This window comes from Centruroides sculpturatus, unplaced genomic scaffold (genome assembly GCF_000671375.1).
Source record: "Centruroides sculpturatus isolate CEXI.00-Female unplaced genomic scaffold, Cexi_2.0 scaffold1036, whole genome shotgun sequence".
In the NCBI taxonomy this organism is placed as follows: Eukaryota; Metazoa; Arthropoda; class Arachnida; order Scorpiones; family Buthidae; genus Centruroides; species Centruroides sculpturatus.
The window spans coordinates 91,396-112,727 of record NW_019385233.1 but is presented as its reverse complement, the minus strand read 5'-3'; the positions used below and the strand labels follow the sequence as shown (position 1 = coordinate 112,727).

The following is a 21,332-nucleotide window of genomic DNA, read 5'->3' as shown; positions in this document are numbered from 1 at the left end:
GAACGGTACACACTCGGTAAGCAATCCTACAATTTTTTGTTTATAACGTAGTTTATACGGATTATTTTCAAAAAAATATACGTATTTTGGAAATGTTGAGTCGAATTAGTCTAGAATCGATTAATTTTATGAAAGAAAACCTTTCAAACAGCCGTAGTCCATAAACTATGATTCCTACAAAATTGATTCATAAAGAACGGAACGTATCTACCGTCTTATAGGGGGATCTACTGTATTTTAAAATCACTCAAAATCAGACCTTATAAATTGTAATCACTTTGTATATTTTTTAAAATTTTGTTTAATGTTTATACAATTATTACAGACATTTACTTCTTTTACTGATAGTACAGATTAATGTTAAAAACTAGTATCAATTGTTTATGTGAAGAATTATAAAATGCATTCATGCCATTGTAATAATGCATTTTATAATATGTTTGATCACCTTACATTGCAAAATGCCAGGTGATCAAACTAAGTCCCAAATGTAATATACAGTTATATCAATTGTCATTTGTACATTTTAACACAGCTGTATTAATTATGCAGTATTGTGAATTTAGAGAAAAGTCTGTAATACTCTTAATAACCTAACATTGATTAAAATGTTTTAAAAATATTTTAACTCTATGTGAATCTCTCACAATTACCATTTACACACTCAGTCTGAGGGCAGATGTTAATGAACTAATTAAAAGAAATATGATAACAAAGTACAAAAAATGNTAATTAATTACGTAATTCCGGTGGTTTAATTTCCTTTTCCGTCGTTTCGTCGGGCCACTTAATAAGAATTTAATAGAGAGGAACCGACGTGACGTCATTGCGACTTAAAATGGTGGACGAGAGGAAAGGAAGACGTTCCGGAATCGCCGTTGGACGGTGAGTGTGGCCGAAGAGGCCGGTAAACCCGATCTAGAACGGGATTTTTCTGGACCGGAAGCGTTGCCGAACGTCGTAGGGCCACAATTTGCACGCGGGGAAGAAAGGGGCGTCGACGTCGCGCCCTTTCTTCTTCCCTTTCTAATTATTTCGCCGGTTTATAGAAACGAATTTACTTCGGCGGCGTTAAATCGAAGGCCCGGAAAACCGTCGGTTTCTCCGATAAAACGACGAATTCTCTTGTTGCGTTAACATTAAATACGGGCGATAAAGGCTTATCGACACTATTATCGTCCTCCCGGCCGTATCGCGTTTTCGTTTCCGCTGTGACGTAACGCATTTACGTACCGTTGTAGTGGTAATTCTACGCCTTACCAAACATTTCGCTTAAATTAAAATCGTTTTCTGTAAATTTCCGAGTTTATGCTATTTAATTGGCATCAAAAATTGGATCCGCGGAGCGATTCGAGTCTCCCTACGTTAATACTCGCTTTATTACTCGGTCGTAAATTGATCCGTGTTTCGTTTAATTAAAAACAAACGCGGATGCACCCCTCACGCTCCTGGCCGACACGTGTTAACGCATCTGGTCCCTGCACATCTGTCACACCAGCATCTATGTGTGTCTGTTTTGTTCTGCGCTTTGGAAATTAAAAAAATGGGCTAATTTATGAAATGTTCCAATTACGTTTGTACTCGGAATTAATGGAAATGACGATCTGTTAATAAAAACTCTGATCTTCTAATTTTCTTCCTTGTTTTATTTTACAATTTTCGTTGTGGAAGGAAGTTACATTATCGTTATATTTTTGATAACTTTTCGTATTTGTTTAACGTTTTTTTATATATTTGCTCGTTAAAAAACTTAGATAAATATAGACGACGAGAGTTATCTAATCGCTTTGCTTCGTCGTGACACTTCGACAGTTTGGCAAAACTTAAAAATTTACGTCGTCCGTCTCGACGGAACGTCGAAGACGTCCTCTCGAGTCGGCGTCGGAGAGAGAATCGTCCGTTCCGAATCCCCGCGGTTCGTCGACGGCCTTAGTTTTTGCCTCGTTTTTGGTCCGCGGTCGAAAATTCGGAGGGAAGTTCGGAATGCGTTCGGGGGACCTCCTCTTCGTCCCGCTTCGAAACGTGTGACCGGCCGAGTTAAAAACCGCCCTTCGTTCGTAAAACTGGAATTCGGGAAATAGAATTGAAAAATTAGACTAATTATTGGAAATTCTGCGTCGATCGTGACCGACGCAATTTAATTCGGATAAAGAAACTTAGAGTGACCTTTTACGTATATACATACAGATATTTTCTGCTTACCGGTTAGTACCGACTCTTAATTAATTGAATCTAACCGTGTTTGTAAATGTGCACGCGTGAAAAACTTTTAATCTTTGACCGACCGGAATAGACGGCATTTTAAGACGACGGACCTTCTGTCGTCTTAAAATACCGTCTATTTCGGAGAGACAGACTTTCGTCGGGGACTGGGAAGGTCTCTCTGTTCGTCCCGGTCACCGACGAAAGTTTTGTCTCTCCGCATCCTTTGCCGGATATTTAGACGGTTTCGGTTTCCGGAGAAGTAATTCTGCCCTTCCCGCATCGCCGGTGCCGGGCGGATTATATCTTAATTCTTTTCTTATAAAGATACGGTCGACGTTCAAATTTCGATAAAGTATATTTTGAAAAAATTTATAACCGAAAAGTGGAGTTGGAGTAAATATGTGACTTTGTCGAAAGGTTAGATTTTTCTTCGTCTGCTAAGTAAAAACTTAAAATTCGTGATTTACCCAGTTTTAACCCGTGTCGTTTATCTCTCGTTAAAACTAAATAGTAAATTCCGTAAAAAATATAAGTAATTTTCAAATTGTGAAGTATGATTGTGAATGAATTAAAATAACTTTCCGATCCACTGGCTGGAACTTCATCAAAATCGATAGTGTTTTATTGGCATCGGTTTTTGAATTACTGGAATAAATATTTTTAGATAATGCATATCTTATAAATTGCCTCCCAAAATAAAAAGTAATATAATGGAAATGCTACATTTAATTCAGTTTTAGAATTATTTACATTATTCAAATAGTTTGTGTAAAGTATGAATGCTAATTGAGGGGAATATCTCACTGCACTTTCTGTTAATTTTCTTTTTTTTCTGTTCCTTCTATGGAGAGAGCTGTTCGGAGTAAGTACGACGGACGGAAACACAGATTTGACAAATTTTTATTCGGGATGCCTCCATCGTCCGGACATTGGAACTTTTCTTATATCCTCGATGCACTTTCCAAAAAACTCATCCAAACCGTGGTCCGCTCGGAAATTTTTTACGTATTTTCCAGGCGAGGACTCTTCCGACGATGAGATAAAATGTCGAAGGCAAAAAGAAAATCAAAGTAATTTTATTTGTTGTCTAAGTGTCGAGCGACTGCATAAAAATATTTATCTTTATTACGATTGTTTAGATTCCGTGAACTTTTAGCATGCCAGATGGTTTAATTTTATTACAGTGGTAGTGTAATTAAATCTCTGAAAAATTTTATTAATGGTTTGACATTATTTGAATGTAATATCCAGAAAGAAAGTTTTAAAAAATGATTTCAGCTATTTTCAGTTAGCCGTTTATCGGGTGAAAAATGTATAACTTGATGGTGGACACTAAAAATAGCTGGATAATTTATTTTTTAAATTATTTGTGTACATTTGACCTAGAATTCTTTCCAATGACATATTCAAAATAGTGTTTTAATTTTCAAAATTAAATATTTTCTTCTAGTTTATGAATTTTCTTGTCATTTTTATAATAACTATTTACTTTCAATTATAAATAAATAATAATTTGATTTTTTTCCAGATAGCCTCTATGATGTGAAACTCTTTGCTGATTAGGAGAAACGTTTCGCATTGCACAAAGGTTGGTTATTTTCCCACTCGATAGTTTATCGTGATAGCCTTTGCACTTTAGATAGTTCTTGTTGTTATCTAATTTAAAAGTATAATTTGCATTTGTAAAATGCTAAGTAAATGTTTTTATTCCAATGCTTTTAAAAATAACATTAATTCAATAATTGTTATTGATACTTTTATGAACAAAGTATTTAATAAAAATAATATAAATTTACAAAATAGAAATGCTGATAGCTATTATTATGGTATACAATTTAATCCAACAATAAATTATTTAACAATTTATAAACAAATCATTTAACAAACTAACAGTAACAATTAATTTATTGTTATTGTTAGGAACTGGTGAATCCAGAAATTTAGAGTTAGTTATTCCAGTCAAAATCTTGCCAGATGTTTGGTTCGGTGCTGTAACAATTTATTATTGTGTTATAGAGTTCCTACACATGTGGAAAGTCAGATAAAATCAGGGATTTTCATTAGTACAGTAGAACCTCGAAAACTCGGCCTAATGTGTACCGAAGGGTGGCCGAGTTTGTGAAAATGCCGGGTTATTGGGAATGGGGTTAAAAAAAATAAGTACGAGTGTTTCCTCAGAAAATACTGTACTGTACTTGTATGTATTGTTTACTTGAGAATATAACAGAGAATAAACTGCCCAAATACCCTTAAACAAAGGAAAAGTACGTCCTTTATGAAGGCATAGAGCCTTTACTACATGAAAATGAAAATTAATGAATACACTGTGTACAGTAATTTACCTGATAAGACAGACCTCAGAAAAATACTTTGAGAGCTTTTATACTTTTATAAAGCTGTCTATAATGAAAATTAATTAACTAAGGATTTTTTTGCCCTGCCAGGGTGTGGCCGAGTTATCCGGAGTGCCGAGTTTTCGAGGTTCTACTGTATTTGGAAAAAGTCATGGAAAATCAGGGAATTTGACAAAAAACGTCAGAGAATTTTCCTCCTTGGCTGCTTTTCTGATTTTTTTTGCTCACAGTAAGGTGGTCCAAATGTAGCCATACGCAGGCAGCAAGAAGTAATGTGGTACAATGCAACTTACGAAAATGCATGCAGAATATTTTCAGGATTTAAAATTTCCCCAAAAATTATTGCACACAAAATTAAACCACAATATATGAACCAATTAATAATTATCTATATATATAATTGAGACGGGTTGATGATGATAAACGGCGCAGAGCCCAAACGGTTAGGAGTTTAAAGTCGAAATTTGGTACACAGTGGAAACGTGACAGGATTAAGGCTTCAACAATGGAAGTGTTAAAAATAAAAGTGTTAAGTAACAATGGAAGTGTTAAGAGAAAGCAACATGCAAGATTTACAGGTGCAGATGCGATTTTTTTGTGTTTTTGTGGAAAATCAAACATAGGTTTAGACCCATCTAAACATTTTTTAATTAGTCTGGAAACGGGTACGTAATTCTTGCATTCTGTGAAAATGGGTAAGATTGGCTGAAATGTAATAATCTTAATCTTCGCTAGTGTTACTTTTTGTCCGAGCATCGCTGGGCTTATCTGCTAGTTACTACATAATTTGAAAAATTCAAATTAAATCATACATATAAGTATGATTTAATTTGCCTACCATACAATTTGCCATGCAACACCAAACTGATAAATTAACATAAATACTTTAGATTAAAAGCACACATTTTCATCATCGTAGGATAGCTTATACAATTATAAACTTGATGCAATATGTCGATTAATAGAAATAAAATTGAATTCGGTGCCATAAATGATTATTTTTATTTTTAGCACAGATAGTAATTAATGGACATTTTGACATCCAAAAATACAAAATTTGCTTATGGTGACGTCCTCAAAATTAATTTTTATAAGGTTCAAAAATTTCGGTTAACGATGAACTTTGAGTAATGAACACCAAAAAATGTTGTAAAAAAGGAAAATTTTCATATTGAAATTATTTTCCCACCTTGACCATTTTGTCTTAACTTCTAAAACACTTCTTTACATTATTTAAGTTAAATTATTTTAACTAAAGTTAATAAGAAAAATTACATACATTTATAATTTAAATAATTTCATTAAAACATTATAATGTTTTGTTAAATTACCCTGAAATTTTAAAATAACACAAGTTGGGTCTGGGTGACGGTAATTAATACTGGCTTTCTTATGTGCTTGGCCCCATCATTGTCTTAGTGGATAAAACACTGGTAGTTGGTTGCAGGTTTGCATCTCACCAATAGGCTGGCCACATAAAGTTTTTCAGATTATTTTTCACAAATCTAATGCCTAAATAGAGTTAGTTTCCTGTAGAAAGTCTTCCTGGGATGCATCCCATCTTGCAAGATTTCCAGGTGTTGCATTGCCTTCTCCCATAAATCTATTCGTTCTGAGATATTTAACTGCTTTCTTTATTTGACATCATCGAAAGCAATGTCCGAAAACACTAAAAATTTTTGCACGGTGTTTATCATTGAATAGTAGAAATTTTGACGTCTGGGTGGTCGAGATAATTCGGATAGCAGATTTCTCAACAGTGTGTGTCCACGGATTCCTGCGACTCTAGGCAAATATATTGATGGCAAACTCTGCAAATTAGATAAATGGCACATTAAAATTTATTAAACAGGTCTAACAGAAGCTGAAGTTTGAGAAACACAAGGTCAATGCACGTGATTAGGGTATTTTGTACGTAAAGACAAGTAGTTCTTCCAGTTTTTCTTTCACAATTTAAATAAAGATGCATTGTTGATAATAAGAATATTAAAACTATTATCGTTAAATGTTGACTTAATGTATGGGGTGTGTATAGTAGAAATGTAAAAAATGCACAAGTGGTTTTCATCAATTTTGATTTTTTGATACTATATGTAAAGATGAAGTTCATAAGCAGTTCTTTAAACTTTGCACACCATATCAAATGAGTTAATTTTAAGTTTTAAATCAAAATATATATCGAAGCCTCAAAATTATCTTTGTTTTGTCATTAAATGGAACACAAAGACAATTTTGTAGCTTTGATTTATTTTATTTATGTACATTCTGATAGAAATATTGTCAGCCAAAATTTAATTGTAATTTTTATATTTTTTTAGAAATTTTAGATTTAATAAGTAAGTCTTATTACACGTAAAACTTACTTATTAAATCAATTACTTAGTTTTACAATGCAATAGAATGTTATATTACACATAAGATTTATTCTGTTGTATTATATGATTGTATTTTAAAATCACTCAAAATTAAGACCTTATAAATTGTAATCGCTTTGTATATTTTTAAAAATTTTGTTTAATGTTTATACAATTATTACAGACATTTACTTCTTTTACCGATAGTACAGATTAATGTTAAAAACTAGTATCAATTGTTTATGTGAAGAATTATAAAATGCATTCATGCTTTTGTAGTAGTGTATTTTATAATATGTTTGATCACCTTACATTGCAAAATGCCAGGTGATCAAACTAAGTCCCAAATGTAATATACAGTTATATCAATTGTCATTTTAATACAGCTGTATTAATTATGCAGTATTATGAATTTTAGAGAAAAGTCTGTAATACTCTTAATAATCTAACATTGATTAAAATGTTTTAAAAATATTTTAACTCTATGTGAATCTCTAACAATTACCATTTACACACTCAATTTGAGGGCAGATGTTAATAAACTGATTAAAAAAAATATGATAACAAAGTACAAAAAATGATAAATAATTTTGATTGTGTAACAAAACACTTTCAGATTTTTTCTCCCAGTTTATTAATATTTTCTAAAGTTCAGGAAATTTATTGAGAGATAAATTTAATAAATATTTACTTTTGTATGTGGATTATACAGGATTTGTTAATGAATTATAAATAATGGTTTTTTATTTATTTTCAAAGTCACATAGATTTATGGTTGTGGATCAACAACAGGATAAACTATTTTAATTTAATAAAACATTTTATTTTTAATTTTAATTATTCAACAATCAAAAAATTATATAACCATTAATTAGAAAAAATGATTTGCTTTTAGCAGAAGGTATCCTGTAGCCAATAGAAGATTTTGTCCAGTTTCCTCCTGATTGCACATGCTATTTTGTTGGCTATGTTTTTAATTTTACTCAGTTGTTAGTGTAGAATTATTGCATCACACTGTTTATCAAAGTATAAGTGGGCCAGGTACAACACTTTTTCTTTTTCTGCTATAATTTTACATTTATCCTTAATTAATTTAGCTAGTAGACTTCATTCAAATCGCAGTAAAACTAAAAGAAAAAATGACTAATTAAAAAGTTAAAGAAGCAATAGCATATTTGCATAGGAAGTCATATGCTGTTTTATTTTGTCAATGTGCTGTACTGTAAGAGATGTGATGGTCACTGAATTTATACAAAGTTGGTCAGGGAAAGTCGTGGAATTTAAAACAAAAGCTGTGAACTTTGCATAAATAAACAAATAAATCTGGCATTTCATATTAATGATCATTACAAATATAATACTATACATCTTTATCGATACACACATGCATACACTGTTTTCTCTGAATTTTTGAGATGTCAAAACCCAAAAAAGTTAGCTTGCGAATGTAATGCATGCCCTAAAATCATGACTACAAACAGTTAATGAATTTAAACAGTAAGAAAAAATTTTTTAATTTCATGTTTACAATGCTGTACAGTATTCACAGTTTTCAATGTGTTTATTTACAATTTCATTATCAGGTACAGAGGTTCTATAGACAAAAATAAAGTTGCAGTCAAAATTAGCATACAGTCAACATTTTAACAGTAAGATTTCATGTCTGTATGCACAAACATGAAGTTTACCAGAGACATAGTATTGCACTGAAATATCTATATATGTACTTTTCAGCTTATTAACCTGTAGACCCCAGGCTGCATGTGGCTTGCATTAATATTTTGTGCGATGCAGGATGCACAAAGTATTAATAAATATAACAATTTCCAAACTTAAGAAAGTATGCAGCAAAAATTTTAATGTAATTTTCTATTACTTAGTAAAAATTTAGTTAAAAAAAACAAGAAATCAGCTAACAGACTCGCATAAAAACTAATTTAAACCAGCAGTGACTAATATTTGACCAAATATTTTGGATATATTTCAATCACAACAGTGACAGAAGTCAAATTAAGTATACTTACGTTAATTTATAATCATATATGAATAAATAATTGTGATTTACTCGATTTTGTTTTCTCTTTTTTTCTTGTATGCATCCGGCGTCAGTTCAAAAGTATTAAATGCAGCTGTTACGTAGAAAAAGGTTGCCCATCTCTGCTGTAGACAACGTAGCTGAAGAGAGATTTGAGAAAGGGGCAATGATTGAGGTGGCAAAGTATATTGTTAAGACTGTGGGACAAAAATGTTGTGGTCTCATCCCCTGTTAACTTTAGCCCAAGCAATTTTTGTGTTTTGCAGTTTATTTATTGTAAATACCGAGGTCAATAAATGTACTGTACATGTTAGTTATTAAGACCATAGTGTTATCACCCTCTCTCAACTTGACCTCACCAATCACTACTCCCTCAAAAGCCCGAGCAATGCCAGGCGCACGAATCCAGTTGCATAATATTTTGAAGATAAATATCTAAAAGATAGTTAGTTGTTAAAACCAAAATATGTTTTCCAAAACTTCTTTACCGACTGTTTATCCGAGCTAAAACTATTTTAAAAAAGAGAAAAGAATAACCAAATAAAAACTAATTTACTTTTCTTCAATGTCTTTATTGTGATAAATGCATTTCCATTCAATAATCCTCATCAGTATCACATATTTCATTTTTTTGACAGTCACTAAAACATTAAAAACTGCATATCAATATAACATAATATAGTATACATCTTACTTAATATCATGTTATCAATATCAAGTTATCCCTCGTATAACCTGATAGTTACGTTCCAAAAAAGTGCCGTGCTATACGAAACAAACGACTAATACAAAACATAGGGTTAGGTTCCAGAAGTTAACAAAAGTATACAGTACTATTGTTTTTTATTACCAAGAGAAATACATTTATTAAAGCAACCAATAATTTATTCCCAATCGATAATTAACTAACAATCACAATTAAAACTACTGTATTATGCATTAATATTAATTTTAGTTAAACAAGGATGTTTTCTTTTTACAAAATATCATCATCATCTGAGCTTTTTTGTTGATGTTAATCGGAAATATCAACAAAGTCTTCGTTGTTTTATTTTTATCATAAAAAATGTTTACGGAAGACAAAATAAAAATAAAAACATGTTATTAATTGAAAATTTGTTATAGCAAGTCAAGTTTGTTGAATTGAGTACCAGGCAATTTTTTTTCCAGAATTTCTGTCATACCGAATTGGTGGAGGTGGGAACAGTTTGAGTACTGAGATAACACCATATTTTGTTTGTCATTTTTACAAATGATTACTTATTTACAATTTTAAAAAGTTTAATAACATTTAACTAAAATGTTTAAATAAACTTTACTAAAAATGAAGACTAATCTACAAAAAGAAAACACACTGATAGTCTTAACAGTTAAAGTCTGAAAGCAACAAAGACGATACTCAGTTGATAGGAAAGCTAGGACAAGAAAGAAAAAAATTATACTATCACTTTTCATTAAACCTGAAGAAAGGCACAAAACAAATAGAAAATTTTAATGTTCTAAAATCCATGGCAAAATTTAAGATAACACGAATGCTTGCTCGAATAAAAAAATATAGAATAAAGTAGTTTACACTTAAAAGTTATGAAACTTTGTTAGGAGGATTTCCCAAATTCTCAAACCGTGTTAGAGCAAAACCGGAAACAGTGTTTCATGAGTTGATATTGCCAATTTTCCAACTGTTAGAGCGAAACCATGTTGTAGAAGTGCCATGTTGTACTAAGGATACCCGTACTTACAGACCTACCAACAATCTCTTATTTTTTGTCAATGCCATCTACAATTGTATGCCACTCCGAAGAAGGCATTGCACACCATTAAGACTACACATATCTGTTTAGCAAGTGGGATGTATTATATATCCAATGGGATGTCTGTGGTACTGTAACATCCCCTTGATACCAAAGCAATCACTTTTGTTTCTTTAAAATAATAATAATGCATATCACATGCCCTCAGTTAGGTAGAATAGATAATCAAAGTAATTCTAATTGAGTAATATTCTCCAAAATACAACAGGGATACATATTTCTGTTCCCTCAGATATGTCTCAAACATCACCCGTTCACATATATAAATACAGTAATGTCTGTAACACTCTTTGGATCTAATAAACTACCTTACAAATCTGTACAATTTACACATTCTTACAAAGCATATAATTTTTTTTCTTTTTTCTGTGTTGAAATTGTGCCATTTTTTTAGATTGTTTTTTTAAAATACCATGAACTGTTGATATTAGACACTAGACTTTTACACATGTACTTTATTCTCCTATGTGCTTTACACTCAATTTTAAACCAATTATGTCAATATGCATTTTGGGCCGATGCCCCTCATCTGTTGGCTAAAAGTGTTTATTGCTACAGGAGTATTAAGAAAATTGTTTCACACAAAAACAAAGCATGTGATTTATAATTTATTTAATTCGTTTTCATAAATTTTTTTTTGTTTTGCAAAAAATGATAATTTCTCTTGTTCTCTGCTTGAGGTGGTATCTTCAATTACTGTGTCTTTTCACAATATACAGGAGAATTTTGCAATACAGGAATACTATAAGGCCTGAAACAAAATATTTTTTATTTATGTTGAAAGTACTCTCCTCTGGCCAAAAGTACTTACACAGTTTCTCCTTCCAAAGATCAAAAGTGCGACGCCACTCATTTTCTGGAATGCTATCAAAATACTCTGTTAACGAAGCTTCAATTTCATCCACTGTGTTAAATTGTGACTCCTCAAATGTTTTTTGAAATTAAGAAATAGTCAGAAGTCACACAACACCAAATCTGGTGAATATTGAGGATGCCGAATGATTCTTATGTTATTAACTCGAAGGAAATCATTAGTTTTCTTGGCAGTGTGTGATGAAGGATTATCACCATGCAAAATTTGATCTCAAATTTTCACTCACTCCAGAATTCCAAGAAGACAGACTGTAGTGTAGCAATTAGCCATTACTGTCTTCTGTTCATGAAGCTTAATTGCTTTTGCCAGATTAGTGCTACTGAAAAAAAAACAGCAAATGTGACTTTTTATTGCTCTGCCTTTTCACAGTTGTTGGAATTGGATCACCTTTATGGATCCATATCTGACTTTCTTGACACGTGAGACAGTCATAAAACGGTACGTACGTCTTCTGACCCGTGACAATCTTGGAAATAATCTGGTGTCCATCTCGGTTTAACATTTCCAGAGTCTTCTTAGAGACCGACACGCTCTGACTTTTGGAAATCCGTCGACCCGTCGAGATACTACTTTTTTTTAAACAGTTGCAGACGTTCTATACGAGTTACTCCTTATGCAGAATGTCTGCAACTGCAGAAGTTCCAATCTGTACTTTCTCTGTATCATTTCGTAAGTACATTTTTGGTCTTCCGCAATCATACATTGGACAGCAGTTATTTTTAGTAGTTAGTCGCTATTGGTAGTTGCCCCTCACGTGGTTCGTGGCGGAAGGAAGTACATCCCCTCTGAAATATTTTGTACCACCCGAACACAAAAGTAATGGAGCAATTTCAATCATTTATAACAGTCTTTGTCATTCAGTCTAACAAAAATCATAGTAAATCATTGTACAAAATGCTTTTCTAGGAAGTTACATTGTTACTATTAGAAAGGGGTGTGTCTCATTTAGATTGAGAGAGATTGATGAAATTTGTTTAGGCATAAATGCGTCATACGAAATTTATTATTAAAAAATAAACATTTTAAATTCGTCACAAATAGTTTTCTCGTATCGCAACACTTTCGGAGTAAACCCCAGTCACCTGGTATTATTCTTAGAAACTTAAAAAATTATACAATTTGATACTTAAACCTAAGGAGTTTGAACGAAAGCTTAAAACATTATATATTTTATGTCGTTTTTAGCAGGAGTAATATGTAATTTAAATTCCAGTAAGACATTATTCATATTTTACAGATCTTTTCACTTAAGCACGAAATTTCGTTACACAAAACCAATACAGTATTTTCAAAAACTTTGAAACNTTGATACTTTTATGAACAAAGTATTTAATAAAAATAATATAAATTTACAAAATAGAAATGCTGATAGCTATTATTATGGTATACAATTTAATCCAACAATAAATTATTTAACAATTTATAAACAAATCATTTAACAAACTAACAGTAACAATTAATTTATTGTTCTTGTTAGGAACTGGTGAATCCAGAAATTTAGAGTTAGTTATTCCAGTCAAAATCTTGCCAGATGTTTGGCTCGGTGCTGTAACAATTTATTATTGTGTTATAGAGTTCCTACACACTACACACCCGGATATTCATGCAGAAGTATCAAAAGCCAGATTAATAAATAGAGCTTTTAATACGGACCACATCAGAGCCCTTGAAGCCCTGGAAATCTACAAAGCCGACAGGACGGGGAGATGTATAAACATCAAAGACGGCAACACGCTTTCTTATGCTTGGCGTTACGTATATGAAAAACAACAAAACGATGACAATACGTAACACGCGCATGAATTCGATTATATTTTAAAACTAAATGTTCATTCTAAGAATGGAATCCAATTATTTTAACCTGAAGCAGACCTCGACTGAGGCCGAAAACGTTTGTTTTTACGAATAGTTTACAAGTACCGGACAATAAAGGTTTAGTAAGTGCGACTTATGAAAATGTATGCAGAATATTTTCAGGATTTAAAATTTCCCCAAAAATTATTGCACGCAAAATTAAACCACAATATATGAACCAATTAATAATTATCTATATATATAATTGAGACGGGTTGATGATGATAATCGGTGCAGAGCCCAAACGGTTAGGAGTTTAAAGTCGAAATTTGGTACATAGTGGAAGCGTGACAGGATTAAGGCTTTAACAATGGAAGTGTTAAAAATGAAAGTGTTAAGTAACAATGGAAGTGTTAAGAGAAAGCAATGTGCAAGATTTACAGGTGCAGATGCAAGTTTTTGTGTTTTTGTGTTAAATCAAACATAGGTTTAGACCCATCTAAACATTTTTTAATTAGTCTGGAAATGGGGACTTAATTCTTGCATTCTGTGAAAATGGGTAAGATTGGCTGAAATGTAATAATCTTAATCTTCGCTAGTGTTACTTTTTGCCTGAGCATCGCTGGGCTTGTCTGCTAGATATTACATAATTTGAAAAATTCAAATTAAATCATACATATAAGTATGATTTAATTTTCCTACCATACAATTTGCCAATCAACACCAAACTGTTAAATTAACATAAATACTTTAGATTAAAAGCACACATTTTCATCATTGTAGGATAGCTTATACAATTATAAACTCGATGCAATATGTCGATTAATAGAAATAAAATTGAATTCGATGCCATAAATGATTATTTTTATTTTTAGCACAGACGGTAATTAATGGACATTTTGACATCCAAAAATACAAAATTTGCTTATGGCAACATCCTCAAAATTAATTTTTATAAGGTTCAAAAATTTCGGTTAACGATGAACTTTGAGTAATGAACACCAAAAAATATTGTAAAAAGGAAAATTTTCATATTATTGAAATTATTTTCCCACCTTGACCATTTTGTCTAACTTCTAAAACACTTCATGTTATTTAAGTTAAATTATTTTAACTAAAGTTAATAAGAAAAATTACGTACANCTGTACTTTACTCTCACTTTTAAACCAATTACGCCAATATGCATTTTGGGCCGATGCCCCTCATCTGTTGGCTAAAAGTGTTTATTGCTACAGAGTATTAAGAAAATTGTTTCACATAAAAGCAAAGCGTGTGATTTATAATTTATTTAATTCGTTTTCATACATTTTTTTTTCTTTGCAAAAAATGATAATTTCTTTTGTTCTCTGCTTGAGGTGGTATCTTCAATTACTCTGTCTTTTCACAATATACAGGAGAATTTTGCAATACAGGAATACTATAAGGCTTGAAACAAAATATTTTTTATTTATGTTGAAAGTACTCTCCTCTGGCCAAAAGCACTTACACAGTTTCTCCTTCCAAAGATCAAAAGTGCGACGCCACTCATTTTCTGGAATGCTATCAAAATACTCTGTTAAGGAAGCTTTAATTTCATCCACTGTTAAATTGTGACTCCTCAAATGTTTTTTGAAATTAAGAAATAGAAGTCACGCAACACCAAATCTGGTGAATATTGAGGATGCCAAATGATTCTTATGTTATTAACTCGAAAGAAATCATTAGTTTTCTTGGCAGTGTGTGATGAAGGATTATCACCATGCAAAATTTGATCTCAAATTTTCACTTACTCCAGAATTCCAAGAAGACAGATTGTAGTGTACCAATTAGCCATTACTGTCTTCTGTTCATCAAGCTTAATTGCTTTTGCCAGACCAGTGCTACTGAAAAAAAACAGCAAATGTGACATTTTTTATTGCTCTCTGCCTTTTCACAGTTGTTGGAATTGGATCACCTTTATGGATCCATATCTGACTTTCTTGACACGCGAGACAGTCATAGAACGGTACGTACTGTACAGTATGTCTTCTGACCCGTGACAATCTTGGAAATAATCTGGTGTCCATCTCGGTTTAACATTTCCAGAGTTTTCTTAGAGACGGACACGCTCTGACTTTTGGAAATCCGTCGACTCGTCGAGACTCTTTTTTTAAACAGTTGCAGACGTTCTGTACGAGTTACTCCTTACGCAGAATGTCTGCAACTGCAGAGGTTCCAATCTGTAGTTTCTCCCGTATCATTTCGTAAGTACATTTTTGGTCTTCCGCAATCATACATTGGACAGTAGTTATTTTTAGGAGTTACTCGCTATTGGTAGTCGCCCTTCACACGGAAGGAAATACATCCCCTCTGAAATTGTTTGTACCATCCGAACACAAAAGTAAAGGATGGAGCAATTTCAATCATTTATAAGTCTTTGTCATTCAGTCTATCACAAAAATCACAGTAAATCATTGTACAAAGTGTTTTTCTAGAAAGTTACATCGTTACTATTAGAAAGAGGCGTGTCTCATTTAGATCGAGATTGATGAAATTTGTTTACGCATAATATGCCATACGAAATTTATTATTAAAAAATAAACATTTTTAATTCTTCACAAATAGTTTTCTCGTATCGCAACACTTTCGGAGTAAACCCCAGTCACCTGGTATTATTCTTAGAAACTTAAAAAATTATACAATTTGATACTTAAACCTAAGGAGTTTGAACGAAAGCTTAAAACATTATATATTTTATGTCGTTTTTAGCAGGAGTAATATGTAATTTAAATTCCAAAAAGACATTATTCGTACTTTACAGATCTTTTCACTTAAGCACGAAATTTCGTTACAGAAAACTCGTAAAAATGTATCTATTCTAGTAAACTATTTTTTGATGAGAAAAATTTTAATTACTTTTTTATCCCTTTATTAAATTTTATGAATATCAATCTGTCCACAAGCGCTCAACTCCTTCAGACACCGTACATCAATTATTTTATGCAAGAAAGTATTTTGACCGGATTTTTACGTTAGTTTTAAGTAATTAAACAATTTATACAAAGAAAAAATTTAGCAGTTTGTATATAAAATTTATTTTCTCGTCCAGGACAACATTGGGTCTTCGGTGTTGTAAAATGTGAGGAATATTATAGAACAGACGGGTCGGAAGTTTTTAGTTATTTTCATTCTATCTGCGCTCGCTTACGTTATTTCTGCAAATTAATCTTTACGCACGTTGAAAAAATTTTTGTCGAGTATTGTCTAAATGTAAAATATCTGGCACTTGTAGCCCAATGTGTTTTTTTAAGTTCGCATCTGGTCACTTTGTCGTATTTTTGTAATTTTATTATAACACTAGCGAATGAGCCCAGCGTTTTCCGGGCGAAACATAATAGCAAAGATTAAGATTATTTCGTACTTTTAACCCTAATTCTTCTAATTTGTTTGATTGGCCGATTACCGTTTGATATTCGACTGCCAATGGTAGCTTACAGTTAATTAATAAGCATCAATGTCCTTAATTCAACTAGTTATTCTTTTAATCACCATAACAGTGTATTTCTATTAATAGGACTTATTATACTGGTGTATAAGATTACAGCAACTCGGTCACACAGATTAAAATTGTTTTATTTACAATTACCTGTGTTTTAATCTGTGTGACTGAGTTGCTGTAATCTTATACACCAGTATAATAAGTCCTATTAATAGAAATACACTGTTATGGTGATTAAAAGAATAACTGGTAGCTTACAGTTTCTTAACAGTTAAGATATCGATCTTAACTCTTAAAGCAGACCGATCGAATTTCGCAAAAAACGCATCAAATGTTTAAATTCGGCACCCCGGAAAACCACATATTTTGTGCCATCCGGTAACCTCCTATTATGCAATTTTTCTATACGAATGTGGGGCCGAGGGGTAAATTAAAAAAAAAAAAAAGGGTTAACGATAATACGCGATATATATATATATATCGTCGTCGTCTCCGTTGCCGTCTGGACTGCCCGGCGGTAACAATCGACGTCACGTGGGAGCAGTCGAATCGGAGATAGATGGCTCGTTTACAAATAACACGAGCCGTTTATTAGACAGTTTACTTACAAAAAGTTCATAGTCACGAAGGGTTTAAGTCCTCGTATACTTCGGCGCGTAGTCTTCAAAGAGAAGAAGAAAGTCCGGTGACGAAGGTGGTTTCCTTTCGCCGACCGGATGTGGCATTGTAAGACGAGTCGTCGAACGGGAAACGATGTCTGGTGAATGCGGATCGGAATTTTCGAAGTTTCTTTCGACGAAGGTCTATAACTTTCGGAGGATACGTCGGCTAAGGACGAAGGTGGAACCTGGGGATAAGCGTACCGGTCAGGGACATAGATAGTCTCGCGGGATGCCGCGGCAAAGAATCGAGTATCCTCGTGGTCTGGGTTTAAATATTTCTTCGTCTCGCAAATCGTCACTTTATTGGTTATTAATCTTCTTTCTCGGTCCCGGATTGGTCTTTTTCCGTTACCGGGTGAAATTAGATTAGATCGGTTTCCCAGAAAGACGATCGTTTACGAATACAATTCGACGTCGTCTTTCGTTTAGCGTTGAACGAACCTGGTACAGTACCTTAACTACCATTTTGGTTTTGTTCGTCTTGTCTTATAACGAATTTAATTTACTAACTATTTCTACCTTTTTTCGCGTGGTTGTAATATTAAAATAATTTTATTTTTCTCCTTTTCCTTTGTAATTTAATCTTCTTAATTTTAATTTATCGAGAAGATCGAGATTCGTTTTTGTTTCGATATATGGCTGAAAGAATGTTTTTCATCCCAGCCCGGAACCTCGCACGGCGGTTACGGCTGTACGGTGGCAACAGTCCCTTCTTTCTGTCCGGTTCGATAGAAAGAAGGGACTGTTGGGGAAATCGAAGTTAATTCGACCAAAAGTAGTCGTCGACCTCCTCCCGAAAGAGGATGCTCGACGACCGCTAATTAATACCAATCTACTATTAATATTTGAAAAGCGATCCGTGTTAGACGGGTGGCGAAGGCCCCGCACGCGATCGAAGTTGCCAACCTTAGCGTTCGAAAGATTTTTTTAATTAAACGGGTCTCGTAAAGATGCTAGAATAATTGCTTTTATGTGATGATAAAGCGTTTAAATTTTGGCAATTGTATAAACTACGTGGAAAGTAGTATGTTCTCGTAAATATTGCGTGTATAGAAAAATTATTGGGTGGCTGCAATTTGAAATAATTGTAGACCTATAAATTCTGACCGTTTGTCTTTCCTTAATCTCGAAAACGGAGTTAGATAGATGAAATACGAGCGCGAAAAGCTTAGAGCGGGCGGTCCCGATTAACTTTAAAACTAAGTCCGTTCGGAAAATTTTGAATGGAAATAATTTTTTCCTCCAATTGGTTATTTCGATTCGAAATTTCCCCCGAACGGAGTTAGATAGTTAACCTGTACGACTCTATTGCTAACGAGAAAAGTATGACGTACAGGGGCGAGACCACCAATAAAACGATTGAGAATGTTGCGACGAAAAATTGCAGGCCGGCATTATAACCGCCGGTTAGAATTAGTTCGGTTTGTTTAATTACGGCAATGCGATCTGCCGAGGGAGATGCACCCTAGGAAGACTTACGGGAAGCCGGACCCTATGTAGGTGTTGCTAAGGCGAAAAGCCCGGAAAACTTCACGTGGCCATGCCCGAACTACCGATGTCCGGTGGTTTTATCCCGTCGTTCAGAAATGAAAAAACCCGAGTTGTTAGATGTGGAAAATTATACTTGGACTGGGCGATACTTTCGATTCTACGCGCTAACTGTCGCGGTAGATATATCGCGTCTACTTCGCATTAAGTGAACGTAATATATATATTTTTAAAATATCCTTTTTGTAAGAATTATACTTAGTTTATTATTTCGTTAAATTTCTTTTACCGACGTGTAAAACCAACAAATCGAATGTATCGATAGATAGAAATCCAATCGATAATCTGGGGTGGAATGTACTGTACTGTACGACATTATCTAAGTTTGGGGTATATAAACGTAACTGCCGAGTTTCGTGGCAATTGGTCGAACGGTCTAGGACAGTGTTTCTCAACCTCTAACGAATCGTCGCCCCCTTCGCTTCAAAATTCCGATGCCGAGGGTCGAGGCTAACGCCAAATTTGTACCGCATTGTATAGATTAGTGACTAGTATAATGTTATTTGTTTAATTATTGTACGATATAACGAACAAAATATCTAATTATTCTTAATATAATGTTTTACTATATTGCCCAGAAAATTGTTTTTGTCCCCAAAATATAAATTGTTACTAATCGCCCCCTCGACATGGAAAAACACCCCACACGGGGGCGATATCGCTCCCCGTTGAGAAACACTGGTCTAGGAGTATTTAGAGAACAAACATCCTCGTTTATATATATAGATAATTTTATTAAAGAACGTAACGAATACAAACGTAGCATCGATAGTTGCAATTACATCGCTCCTTACTGCCCCATTGCATTTATTTTTAAATTAACTTTTACTAATTTCGAATTCTTTTGACGGAGAATTCGCGCCAGTGCCAAAATGATCGGTCTGTAATTTCTTGGTGGTTGATTTTTTTAAAACTTACGGATTGTCACGATGGACTACGGCTAATCTACCTAAACCTATTCCCGCGCCCTTTGACCTAAGCCGAGACGTGGGTAACGGAATAATTTTCTTCTTGGCCTTTCAGGAGGACCTCCGACATGAAGTTCGTCAAACGTTTTCTGGTCTTCGCCGCCGCCGGACTCTGCTGCCTGGCTCTGGTATACAGGTACTTCCTGGCGGGCGGAACCCTCCCCTCCGGACCCCTCCGCCCCCGGGAGGAGGCCTCGACGGAGGAACGCCGACCCGGCGACCCCCGCCTGATTCTGCTGTGGACCACTTTCTTCGGCCGGGCCGACTACGTTCCTCCGCTGGACACTCTGGACTGTCCGCGCTCCGACTGTCTGGTCACTTCCAACCGCAGCCGCTTTCGCCAGAGCGACGCCGTGGTCTTCCATCTGAGGGACACTTCGCCCGACGACCTGCCCCCCGCCCGCCTTTCCCGCCAGAAGTGGATCTTGCTGCATCACGAGTCCCCGCCCCACACCCCCAACGTCCTGTCGTCGCTGGACGGACTGATCGACTGGACCGCCACATATAGGGAAGATTCCGACGTCTACCTCAGTCCCCGTCCGGTGCAGAGGACGGAGGAGTGGGAGGAGGCCGAGGGGGACCGAGCCGCCAACAAGACCAGGATGGCCGCCTGGTTCGTCAGCAACTGCAACACCCCGGGCCGTCGAGAAGACTTCGTCCGGGAACTGCGCAAGACCCTGTCCGTCGACGTGTACGGAGCCTGCGGACAGAAGAGCTGCCTACCCAAGATGTCGCGCGAATGCCTGCGCAAGGCCTCCTCCGAGTACAGGTTCTACCTGTCGTTCGAAAACTCCATCTGCAAGGATTACGTCACCGAGAAGTTCTTCGACGTGCTGGAGACGGACATGGTTCCGGTAGTGCTGGGAGGGGCCGACTACTCCAGGATCGCCCCGCCCCATTCCTACGTGGACGCTCTGGCCTTCGAGTCGCCCCGCCGCCTGGGGCGCTTCCTCATCGGCCTGGCCAAAGACCCTCGGCGCTACAACCGCTACTTCGACTGGAAAAAGAAGTATCGCATGGACAATCGCCACTACGTCTGCCAGATCTGCCAGAAGCTACACGCGCCCGACGCGCCCTCGACCACCTACGGGGACCTCAACAAGTGGTGGTTCGGGGACGCCAACTGTCGGAGCTGGGCCCCTCCTGAAGAACGCCCGGGCGGAAGCCCGACGCGCGCTTCCTAATTCGTTACGCGTCCGGATCAAAGGCACCGGGCCGCGCCCGTTTCCGTCAGAGCCGAGTCGACGCGTCGCGCAACCGACACGTGCG

The 21,332-nt window shown here is 35.0% G+C and overlaps 1 protein-coding gene across 3 annotated transcripts; it reads left to right on the top strand.

Moving 5' to 3' along the window:
* The first annotated feature begins 787 nt into the window (after positions 1–787).
* On the top strand, positions 788–21,284 carry LOC111636512 (alpha-(1,3)-fucosyltransferase C-like). 3 transcript variants are annotated; one of them, XM_023381792.1, is made up of 4 exons: positions 788–885; positions 3,734–3,793; positions 7,812–7,954; positions 20,119–21,284. In XM_023381792.1, exon 4 carries the CDS (start codon positions 20,132–20,134, stop codon positions 21,245–21,247), a length of 1,116 nt encoding a protein of 371 aa, XP_023237560.1. In that variant the 5' UTR covers positions 788–885; positions 3,734–3,793; positions 7,812–7,954; positions 20,119–20,131; the 3' UTR covers positions 21,248–21,284. The 3 variants fall into 3 exon arrangements, with proteins under 3 accessions (XP_023237560.1, XP_023237559.1, XP_023237558.1); XM_023381791.1 differs by having other exon boundaries at positions 7,809–7,954; XM_023381790.1 differs by lacking the exon at positions 7,812–7,954.
* Positions 21,285–21,332: the final 48 nt, after the last annotated feature.